This window comes from Mastacembelus armatus, chromosome 10 (genome assembly GCF_900324485.2).
Source record: "Mastacembelus armatus chromosome 10, fMasArm1.2, whole genome shotgun sequence".
Classification (NCBI taxonomy): domain Eukaryota; kingdom Metazoa; phylum Chordata; class Actinopteri; order Synbranchiformes; family Mastacembelidae; genus Mastacembelus; species Mastacembelus armatus.
Genome location: NC_046642.1, coordinates 13,962,397 through 13,974,683, shown reverse-complemented (window position 1 = coordinate 13,974,683; position 12,287 = coordinate 13,962,397). Strand labels below are relative to the sequence as shown.

Here is a 12,287-nt window from a genome sequence, read left to right as displayed (position 1 = left end):
CTGTGTTTTGCCTTCCTACTTCCAAATTTCTTCGCACCTACTACATCAACTGGCTGTCTCCTATGCCCCGTCATAATTACTACAGCCACTAGAGGTCATAAAATGTGGGTCATAATAAGCTGCTCGCACAGACAAGCTATAGGGTCAGTCTCCACATTCTCACTATATAAAGAGTCATCTCTTTGTAGGAGGCTTTAACAGCACTTATATGCATAACCATGCACATTACAGTAAGAATCTATTTACTATTAACATAGCTATTTATTGATCCCCATTGGGCTTTTCTTTCCAGCAAGTTCAGAGGTCAAGGCCAGCAAAGAGCAGCAGCCTGTGGCTTCGATTTAGAGAGGCAATAAAAAAAAAAACATTAGCACTGACAGCAACATCAGATTTCGTGTAAAGCAACTTATAAACTTCCATATGATGTTGATACGATATATTTCTTAACTACAGAGTAATAACCTAATCCCAACAGAGTATCAAAGCAGTTTCTAACTAGTCATCTGGCAGTCTTGTACGACTGGGTAGACCCCTCCAGAAAATAGGCACAGCAGGATTGGAGTTAGCTTAACACACCATATGCCAAAGCCCAGTTTGGCCATAGGAGACAGTCTCAGAAAGGGCTAGGCTATTGTTACTTTAAATCTAACATCAAACAGGTGCCAAAGAGAAGAAATACCACAATGTAAGTTAATCACCTAAAGCACTGTCACCCAATAATACACACAGAGTGCAAGAACTTATGTTTCCATTAATGATTAGACTTAATGAGCAATGAACCCTTCAACAAATGATAATGTTAAATGTCCTTCCCCTCCTTAATATGTTACACACTCCATGGTTCTCATAAAAAAAAAAATTCTTGATTTTTTTTTTTTCTTAATGGCTTACTAGGAAATTTTTGGATAATCTTAAGTGAAACGGCTTGTCCCTGTCCCTCGTTCAGATGATATATACTATATAGTAAACCACATGTGGAGCTACACAAGGACAAGGTCATCCCAAAGTCTCTGACTCACCATGGTAAACATTATATAATTTTAAGGCAGAATTCAACACTTTCCTTGTACACACTGGTAGATTACCAGTCACAGCGATCAAAGCGCTAGATGTGTTTCTTTGTTTCTGCTGCTTCACTCCAGCCCCCACAGAGTAAGTTATTAGAATGCAATATATTATTATATAATATATTACATATGCTGGTACACTAACAATTCCCAAGGTCTTTATGCACTGGCAAAAACTCCCAAACATAATACGCTGGGAGAGGAAAAAGTGATTATTTCTCTATTGTAGAAAACAAAAACAGGCAGTCTTAGTAAGATGAGGAGGGTGTGAGTTTCTGCTATGAGGTGCGATTAGCTGCCTGCTGTACAAAACACCAAGCAAAATGATTTTTAACCACAGATGCTGTATGCACACAGACGGAGATGCAGACAGACAAACCGCTCTGATCCATTAAGGAACATGAAAACAGAAAATACAAATTGGACAGCTAAACAATTCAACCCAGAGCAAGAACAAATACAACTAATTAGATCAGGCTTAGATGAAATACACTCATTTTGGGGTGGAGGTGGCTCAAGTGTGCACTCATGTAGTGACATTGACTAGCAAACAACAAAAAAAAAAAAAAAACCCATGTACTAGCTTCTGCAGTGAGGCAAGTAAAGTTAGTTTATACTAGGAGACAATTAGAAGCTAAATTCTTCAGGGTAATCAGAAAGACTCTCTCCACCTTCCCGCCATACTCCATCTCTTCTGACTAAGCTCTGAGCATGTGGTGACCGTTTTGATGTTGCTGTTCTTGTTCAGGTTTGGGCACATTAAGATTCCACCATATTGTGCCTACTTTCCCCTTTGTCTTACTCTCTTTCCTCCACCTAACCTCCTTTCAGTCCCCCCCTCCCTCGTATGTTGCGCTTTATTTGTGAGGGATTATGTTGGGAAAACTTCCAGGCGAGCAAAAGCTTTAAGAATACAAAGCCACCTGTGTGGTTGCTGGGACGTAAAACTGCAGGGCCGCAAGAGACATGGGGTCAGCCAGGAGTAGGCAGGTAGAAGGCCTGCTAAGTCTCGTCCTATTTTCCAAGATCATCCACAGAGGCTGCTGATATGGCTATCATTGATCAATGTCCTGCACAGCCCTGTGGCCTGCAGGACTAGCTGACTGACTGATTGACTGACAGTCACACCAGTGATGGCTGTCCATCAGGCAAGAAAAAAAAAATTCCTATGAGGTCTGGTCTATTTTCTATTTTATTTTTTACTGACTGCAGAAAAATATCATCCACTTTGTGCAGTACTACCACACAGGTGCATCTGGACTTTAGAGAATGTTATTTTGGTCACTGAAACAAGTATTCTTCATTTTGGTCTGTGAGCCTGTGAGTTAAATACTGCAGACATGGTTGTGACATTTGCTCATTCATTTGGTCATTTTTGTTTGCATAAAGTACAAGTCACTGTACTTAAAAGTCCTTTTACATGATTAACATAATGACAACGTTTCCTTACTAAACAAGCCCAACACTCAAAGATATATATAGTCTGCCTTTCCTGTACTTCTCAGAGAACACAATTTTCCTGCTTTAAGAATCTGCACTCACCTAAACATCAGAATGGAAGTAGTGCAGTTGTGACTGGTCCAGCTACTGTGAATACAGTAATTAACAGTGCATTTAAACACACAGTGAGTGAGTGGGTTTACTCTGGTAAACAAAAAGCCCAAGTTCTTGAATCCGTCTTTCTCAGTGTCATCACAGAACCCAGGGAACCCACATTCCTTTATGACATCACAGGTGCATTCCTCCTCACATGGCTTCAGCTGATTTCAATATCAAATCAACAAAACCTGCTGTAATCCTAACATCACAGAGGTGTTTCCCTATAATCATTGGGGTTCCACTGCTCTATTTTCCATGGTGAATCCTGTTATTTCAACCACTCAAACAAACCATGTGCTCTGAGCCAGCACTCTGTGAATGACAGAGAGCGAGAGGAAAGAGAGGCAAGGGGGCTGGTTAAGTGCACTGAGTGAGCGGCAGTAATCACAGCTCTGGTAAAAGCACTACTTTGCTCTGTATAGCGTTGCTCAGAATGGGCCTGCTCTCTGTCTGCCTCTCTCTCTCTTCCTCTATTTCTCTCCCTGTCTGATAATAGCTCTAGATTGAGTAATTGTGTGTTTGAGTGGAACTACAAAGCACGGTGCAACCTGCAATCAGATACGGACAACACGTTTCTCTCTCTCTCTCACTGTCTGTTTCTCCATTCATACTATGCCTCTGCAGTCTGACCTCGCCAAACCCAACACTCCCTCCAGCCCTGCGGTTCCTGCAGGCGCTCCTCCACCCTGATCGCACCTCTTTTATTTATTTTTTTTTCCTACACACAGGGCTTGGGTCAATAACAGCTGTGCGCCGTACTGTAATTGATGTCATCATTTCAATTTGAACTGATTACAGTTGAGAGCTGCTTATCGTGTGACCTGAGGGGGAATAACACGCTGTAAGGCCCAGTGAGTTGCCACGCATGACCAAGCTTAACTGCCGGGCTGGATGGATGGATTGTCTCAGCCCAGGGCTGCTTCTCTATTGACTCCTAATGTGGAGGTAATGACTGAGCGTATTCCAGGGGCGTGGCTGGCACAAGTGTCCGTGTCACTGGCATTTAGTGCAGTTCTGGGGCTATTATTGTGATTCCCTGGCCCCCTGTCAAGACACTCTCCCATGATTAAGCCCTCTGTTGGCACAGAACTGTGTGAGTGAGAGTATGTGCGTGTGCACTTTTTATACATTGTGAGGGCCAATTTGAGTTTTAAACCACAGGATAAAGTGAGGCTTTTAACTGTGATAGTCAAAGTTGCCGTAAGTGGCTAGAGAATGCATTATGTTGTATTATCATCAGCGCCTTCGCAGCGATAGGTGTAAAAATGTGTGTGCATGAACTGTGTATGTATGTGCATACTGTACATGCAGTCAGTGGTTTTGTAGTATAAACTTTACAACCATTTTTAATTTTAGTAATATTACAATGAGAATATTATTCTATTAAATTAGCTTTGTAACCCTGAAATTGTCTTTTATAGTATTTGCAATGAATGAGCCATCTCCAAGCACCCGCCTACAGAATAGAAATAAAATACCTGTCATTGCTTTGGCATTGCTTCTTACTGTTGATGTCTTAGTCTTTTCAATGAAAGCACCAAAATAACACAGCTGCCTTCCAGCATTCCTGCTGTGCACTAATAACACATGAACAGACTCAGCTACACAGTCATACACAAATACAGTACAGTGTATGAATACAGCATATCATAACATCCAAAGGGCAACACATGTACAGGGTTGGGGCTAATTATCTGCCAACAAAAAGATGAGGCCCATACTATATAAATAGAAGGGACAAACTATCTTCTAGTCAGGAAGATGAGGACCTGGCTCCTTGGCTCTAAACTTTGTTCTGCATAGACAGCGGATAATGCTCTTAACCCTCAATACCACTTGTCTGATCAACGCTTGGGAGCATAACTGCTGCTAAAAACAGACAAAGGCTGCTCACTAAAGTAACACCGTCTCTTGCTGTCGCTCTTTTTTGCCAGAGCCCTGAATCTGTGGGTGTTGGGGAGCAAAAAGCTGTCTGCCACATTTTTTCCCCTTTCTTTTTCTCTGTCATTTTCCTGACTCTTTTAATAACATCATTAGGAGAGCTCTCCTGCTTTCTGCTACTGCTGCTGGCCAAAAAACACAAGGCAGCATGAGAGAAAGAAGCAATACAAGTAAGGGGTGTAGATAGTAAGAGAAATGTGTGCACAGGTTTGTTTTTTTTTGTTGTTTTTTTGTCATGCAGTGAGGTAAAGACGTTTTAGGCGAAATTTGCTGGTGACTGTCTTCTCCTATGTGTCTGAGAGTCTGACAGACTGTACTGTGGGTGTGATCGCGTGTTAAAGGATGATTCCCACTTGGGCAAAGGCATTCAAGTCTGTTTACTGCATGTATGTCTGAAGGTGTACAATATACATCACAGCTGTGGAAACGTGTCTTGTGATCCAGGTGTGCATCCACCTGGATTTTAAGAGTTAACCCCAAGATGGCAGGTGACACCCTTCCCCTGTTACAAAGTGAGACATGAACCCAGGTGGATCTCATTTCTGGCCTGCGTGCATGCCTATCAGCTCCATAGACCTGTCTGACCCTATGTTCCCACGGTAACCTAAAGCTGCCCCACCATTTGTCAGAAACCACTGATTATCTCAGGTGTTGTGACCAATCTGGAAGGCAGGAAGCCTCACACTAGAAATATATTACTAGATGTGCAGCACTTCAGCAGCATTTGTCACTGTCATTTCTCACTGTGCCTCAATGTGGCAATAATTCTAATTATGATAAACCAAGATTATTTATATCTGGTGTCAATTATTAATATCTCCAGGTAAGAGATGATCCTTAAATACCAACTTTAATCAAAGATAATAAAAAAAAAGAAAACACAAAAATAACCAATCAATATTTTGAAACTAGTGGCATGGGTTATGTGATGAAAATGTATAGACGTGTAAAGTGAATTGTGGGCTGAGACATTGACAGTGTTCCTATTAGATTGCGTAAGCACACTACATACAGTATGCCAATCCCCACTTGACAAATGACAAAATGATCATGGTAAAATGAAATTGCAGCAACCTTTAATGACTCTGTCTCTCCTGAAAAGAGGAAAAGTAGGAGTTTTGCTGATATGTAACTTTCCACATATGACCCAACCAAGACATACACATGAATGCACCTGACCTCACACCCATAAGTGTACAAAACTCAGGTCTCCACTACTCTGAAAAAATGTTGCAGCTGAGGCTGAGTGAAAGACCAGACACACACATACAATACATGCATACATCCATGTATGAATTCACATAGCATTGATGTTCAGGAATAGAAACCTTGGTTTTCATAGTATACAAGAATTTCTCACCAAATCCACTCCACTTGGCAAAAAACTACATGCTTAACCAACATGGTTGGTTAGTCTGTATAGTCACAACTATAATCACTTTCACACTCAACTTTAAACCTGAAATGCTCAACTTCATTAGATGCTGAAATGTTGCCTTACAGTTCACTTGTATGGCAGCAATTTATTCGATTAAAGGTCAGTGAACACTGTAAAAATCTGTAGGCTTATTTAAAATTCACAGGCCAGTCAACAAATAGCTTGATCCAACATGAAAGTCTACAATCCCATCACATGCATCATAGATGACAGCCTTGATATTACAAGCAAAGCTCCTAGAACAATACTCGCCTACCTTCATAAGTGAACACAATCGTTTCCAAAATGAATGACACAGACGCTTCTTCCATGGTGCTGTATGCTCTAATTATTTGGCACTAAAAAGATCAGAGTCAAAAAACTAATGCCACAGAATCTAATGTGTTAAAGGATGATAATTTTAATTTGCAAAATGAAAGTAAATTTGTTAAAAGCCACAAGTAAACATGTAATGCACCTGCAATACAAATACATGTTCATAGAAACACTGTACATACGCTCATGCATGAAGTGGAAGCATCCTAAGCTTGTAAGTTTTTATTTTATTTGATTCCTGTAGACACTTATGCTGCACTCTGCACACTCAGAGATGCACAAATACAGTCTCAGCTGCAACTTAATTTCATTTTGCCCTGCACCGATCTAGTGCTAAAGACACATGCACGTAGCATACTCCCTGGTTCTCATACACAGAACTGTGTTGTGCTGTCTCTTCTCAGCCATCCAGAGCGCTAACCAGGTGATCACAGCTTCTATTCACAGAAATCCAGTTCCCTAAAAAGGTCATTTGTCCATTGAAACATTTTCCTTTTCTCCTGTGCTCACTTTTCCTTTTATTTATTCTGTTCATTTTTTACTTCTAAAAACCTTAAAATCTATAGCCTCTGCTCTCTTCAATTTCTCTATTCTGCCTTTTTATTATTTTTGTGTATTTTGGTTTGAACTCTTCCTGAACACACACTCTGTATTAGAGCCAGCAAGAGGTTTTTGGCTGTGAATGGCAACACAGGGCAGAAAAGACTTTAACCAGGTGTCTGGGTCACTGAGGAAGTGGGCACAGCAGGGCAGAGCTTGGCTGCAAGGTTTAAAAAGGCAGATATAAGCAGTGCAAAGAAGAGCCTGACAGAGCTTGGCTGCATTTCTTGCCATGGCTAAGGAGGCTGTAAGAATTGATTAACAATGACATGAGTTGCTCAAGAGCATAGAGGAACAAATTAAATGTAAGTGGATGGCACTAATGTGATTATTAAAAGGGTTTTCTTTTTTTTTGGCATGTCTATTTCTGCACTGATATCTAATATATTTAAACACTTTCACTGCAGAATTGTTTTCCTCGAACATTACTATCAATCCTGAAAGATTACACTTTGAAAATAATAACTTCAACAAATATGATTTCAAAGGATAGGTTTACATACACCCCCCCCCCACAAAAAAAAAAACCCTCAGATGACCATATGTAAGGCACAGGCTTTGGTTTGTGTAAGCATTTGCACAGCCCATACTGACCTTGAAAAGATCCCATCCTGCTAGGACTCAAGTATAAGAGATGCATGACCAAACTGTTTACTGTGAACATGTATTAAGTTTAGCCCAAGTTAGTATGAAGTTTCAGTGGTATGATGGAGTTTTCCACCAGTTGTATTCTTTTGAAATTCCCTATTAGTTTCTTTGTTTTCTTTCTGAGCTACAGTGGAGAGAAGGCAACACAAAGTGGAAATTTGTACTAAAATGACCAGAACCTGGGAAGACACCCGCCTGATTTGCCAAAATCAGACTGCTGATCCAAATATTGGCATCAACTGCATTTAAACATCCCCATAAGAGTGACTTGTTAAACAAAAACATTATGTTTGTTTTTCACCAAAATGCACTGTGTGGATTCTGGAGGCCCAATGTGTCAAATGCATTTTCACTCACATCACTTTCAAAGCCAATGTCCTAAATATAACTACAGTATATGTATCATCCAGCAAGTGTCTGGTGCTGACTGGTGATCTGTTATATATAATCTGCTATACCTTGCATGTAGCATTTCATAGAAAAAAATAGGCCCTGGAATAACAGGCCAGCGTGAGCAGCAGCAGCAGTGAGCTGCTGCTGGCTGGTGTCAGGCTAAGTGGGAATGTCAGGCCTGTGCTGTCCTGGCTCCCTGCCTGCACTCTCAGCTGCTCGCTCGGTCCCTAGTGTCCTCAACCCTAAACGGATCCAGTTGCTGCTATTCAGCTCCAGTGGTGGGCAGATCTGGCTGACTAATGAACAGTTTTTTCTAATGAGGGAACCTCCCCCCCCCCCCAATCACACAGATCCTCATTTTACTCCTATTTACTTGCCCTTTTTCTTCTGTCCTGAAGTTTATTTCTGACACTTGTCCTTTCCACCTCTTCCTCAGGCACTGGTCACCATCTTTCTGCATCCTCTCATCTCAGCAGTTCCTGTGCTCAGTATTCACACTGTCTGTATCTCACTTCTCTCCCTCGCCAACAGCCATTCACCAACTGTTTGCTATCTCTTTCCTTTTCCTCTATTCATCATCAGCTCTATTAAAAGAATTTACAATTCAGGCTCTTTGAGCAACTGTTGTGCAACCAAAATATTTTAATTTAAGGAGGCATTTTCAATTCAAATGCTGTTGTAGTGTCAGCTATTAGTCCATTGCTACTGTATTGAAGTGTAGCAGCTAAAAGTTATTCTAAAAGCATTGTGCTGTGATAGTTTCCTAAGTACTGAGGTTATCAGTGAAACATCAGTGTATTCCTTTAATGATGCCTTCCTCCCTTTAACGTAAGTAAACTAAAAGGGGCAGAGGGTAGAGGAATGAAAATATGACTCAGGTATTTTTCATGCCAGGCCCAGTGGTAATACCAGTTTAGAGCACAAGAGGGGGAACAGCAATGGGAATCATAGGCATAACCCCATTGTAACCTCTTTCTGGGGCTCACCCAGAAAGACTGAAAGACCATGATCAACCAGCAACAATCTCTTGATTTTGTTATTAAAATAGCCTTACTGCAAACTCTGAACACTACAGCAGCAGAAGCATAAGAACAGAGGGCAGGTTAATGCAGACTGTCCACTCACCAGGCCATCACAGTTGCTGATAGCCACAGTGGCTCCTGGTGTGTCTGTGATGTCACCCACGTACAAGCATTCATCATGCAGGGGCTCAGAGTGCCGGGTGCTGTCACTGTCATCTCGCCACTCCATCTTGGCTCCGGGTGCCACCAACCTGGCGTTGTGACGCAGGCGCAGGTGGAATTCCCGGCCGAAGACGGTGACGTTGTAGTAAAGCCTTTCCTGACGGGACCCAGGATCTTCGTCCTCCTCGACTCTTCTTGGACCTTCCCACTCATCATTGCCTACTCCTACCTCCCTCTTCCAGCGCCTACGGGACTGCCCTCCTGCCATGCGGCCAGCCGAGACGGCGTGTGACAGGAAGCGGCCCTCTGCATCCACGCTGATCGGCCTCACCAGTCCATACTCCCCCAGGACATGCTGCAGGGAGTCTGGGAACAAGACAATTAGGGAGAGGGGGAAGGAGTAATGGGTGAAATGAGAAAGAAGAGAATTAGGCAGGAGTAGGTGAGAGGGGAGGGGAAAAAAAAAAAAAAAAAAAAAAAAAATCAGTATATATACGAATAAAAGGTGAAAGTTTGGGAAAGGTTAAGAAAGGAGAAGATAAAAGGTTAAAAGAAAAAAAAGCCACAGTACAGACAGAAGGAGACATGGAAGAAGCAAGGGGGATAAAGATGGGGAGTCAAGGGCAGAGGGTGAATAGGAGAAGAAAGAGGTGGGAAGAAAAACAACGTTTTAGAAAAATGTCAAGCAAGCCAAGGAATTATTTATTCCAAGTTCCACCACAGGGAACAAAACAATGAATTATAAAAAAAAAAAAAAAAAACAAAAGCAGCACCTTTCACATGCACACGCACACAGAGCCCCACCCATGAACCCAGAGGCGACCCTGGTGCTCGGCAGTGCGCGTTTGGAAACGACACCCTCAGCAGTGCGCGCAGCGCGCCTGACACCTTCTGTGCCCTTCCACCATCAACAGGGAAGCCAGTACAAGATCAAAGTGCTAATTGCGGCTTTCTCACGCTGTTTTCTCACTGCCAGGCTGCTCAGTCCGAGAGAAAAGATTCCTATGGCCTCAACACTGACTGAGTGTAAAAACCCAAACTGATCCGAGAAATAAAAACGACACCCCTTCTTATAAAACACTTTTTTTTTTTTAAATTAATGATTCATATCTCATTTGGCAACCATCTATCCTATCATCATCTTAACTGCATACCAATTACCACAATGAGAAAAGATACACGTTTTGGATTGACACCTATTATAAAGACAGTTCGTGTGGCTGACATTTTCCTGGATTCAACATTTCCCTTGCTCATATGTGACAGTGAGAGATGGTGTCCATGTCATCAGACCTAGAATATCAACCTTGCATGTGGTTCTCAAGTGCACTTCATTTTTATTTTCTATCCATCAGTCATGTTCTGATTTATAAAGTTGGCTGACTTGAAAGACCAAACACACTGTTAATATTTCTTGACCCCCTGTGTTGAAGGAATGATTTGATAATAGTGTGATCAATAAACTGACATCCGAGTCCAGTGTCCTGTAACAGATCGATAGATGCGACAGCGGCTGAGTCGGATCATGTTAAGCTACTACCCTGCAAAATCCCACAGTAAAGCGGTGCATCAGCTGCCCTCTTCACACCCCTGATAACACTGTCCCCTGGATGGGTAGAAGCAAATCACAATACTGCTGAGGGACCTCGGTAAAGTCCCTGCAAGCATCACAGCAGGACGAAGCCTACAGAAGTTGCAAATACGTCCTACGTTATTTTGCAAAAACTATTAAAAGCGGGTCAAAAATTATACACAAACAGGAGAAACCGGACAGTGCGTTGCTGCTACGCTGAGCTTCACTTCCAGTGAGCGCACGAAGAGCCCCGCGCAGCCCTGCTGATGAGAGATCAGCAGATAGGTAGAACAACATAAACACTGGCCACGCTTAACTGTACTGTACGTACCAACGCTACTGGCGATGTAAAGGCCGCTGGCGTGCAGCAGAAAGGCCGGTAGAATAATTAGGACAGTAAATCCAGGCGAGAGACCCATGGCAGCTCCGAACTGCGCAGGTGAGAGAGTGGGACTCCGGGCTCCAGTGTGGTGAAGTTCCCCGCCTGGCGCGACCAGCCACGCCACGACAGCAACAGCACAGCAGCCCGCAACTAGACTGCCAAGTGCACCGGGAGAGACGGAGCTCTCCTCCCCTCTCTCTCTCCTCCTCTCCGCCGAGGTCTCTCTCTCTTTCTCTCTCTCTCTCTCTCTCTCCCACTCACACACTCTCACTCTCACTCAACTCTCCTCCTCTCTTTCCTCCTCTGTCTCTTTCTCTCAACTCTCTCGCGTTGTGCTCCCCCACTCTTTCCCTTAGTGTTCAGACAACTCCCCGACTCCCCGACTCCACACACAAACACACGCACACCGGGACACCAGGCGCCCACACACTCCCCGTGTGTCTCGGCAGTGTAAGATGAGAGGATATTTCAGAAAGCGCTGGCCGTGCTACGGACTCGCTGACTGACAGCTCCGCTGACAGCTCGTTTCGACAAGAAATGCGGTGGAATTAATGAGCAAGCGGCTTTTGCGCACATCCAGCGTGCGGCGCGCCGGAAAGTAATGCAACAACTTGCACGTTACTTATGGGACCCATAAGTTATTCCTGTTTAACTCTCTGCTCGGCCGGTGTTCATGTTGTGGTGCAAACCTTGCATAAACTTCGACCATCCCGTCCAGCGTCCCAGGCTGGGTGAGCTGCAGCGCCCCGTGTGGCTCACTCCATTTCGCAGGGCCCAAGAGTCCAATTTAGAGAGGAAAAAAAAAAAAAAAAAAAGCCTTACTAGTTCTAACCTGCAATGCCCTCATTTACCACATAATTTAGTCGTCTTGACCACTAATCTTATATTGTTGTAAACACTGATGAGCAGTATAAGCAAACTAGTGATGTGACAAACCCAGTTAGATATTTTCAGAAGCTTCTCTTGGTTGCTTTACTGTTTTGGGTTTTTTTTTTCTTTGAGTAAGAACCCAAACAGGAGCAAAGTAACAACAAATGGTAAATTACCATCTTTGAAGTAGTGAGATCAGCTATTAAGGGACTGTTTTGTACCCCAATTAGCAGTTTGTCAACTTCAAAAAAATTCTGACTTTATAGTCTTTGGTTTC

The 12,287-nt window shown here is 42.9% G+C and overlaps 1 protein-coding gene across 2 annotated transcripts in view; it reads right to left on the bottom strand.

The window, feature by feature from the left end:
- Window positions 1-11,272, bottom strand: part of LOC113144503 (A disintegrin and metalloproteinase with thrombospondin motifs 2-like) — a 101,209-nt gene extending 89,937 nt beyond the window's left edge. For both annotated transcript variants that reach the window (XM_026330598.1, XM_026330600.1), the window contains exons 1-2: window positions 11,090-11,272; window positions 9,127-9,551 (exon numbers count right to left, since the gene is read on the bottom strand). In XM_026330598.1, coding sequence (XP_026186383.1) covers window positions 9,127-9,551; window positions 11,090-11,177 — 513 coding nt within the window. In that variant the 5' untranslated portion in view covers window positions 11,178-11,272. The remainder of the gene's footprint in view (window positions 1-9,126; window positions 9,552-11,089) is intronic.
- Between the last annotated feature and the right edge of the window lie 1,015 nt (window positions 11,273-12,287).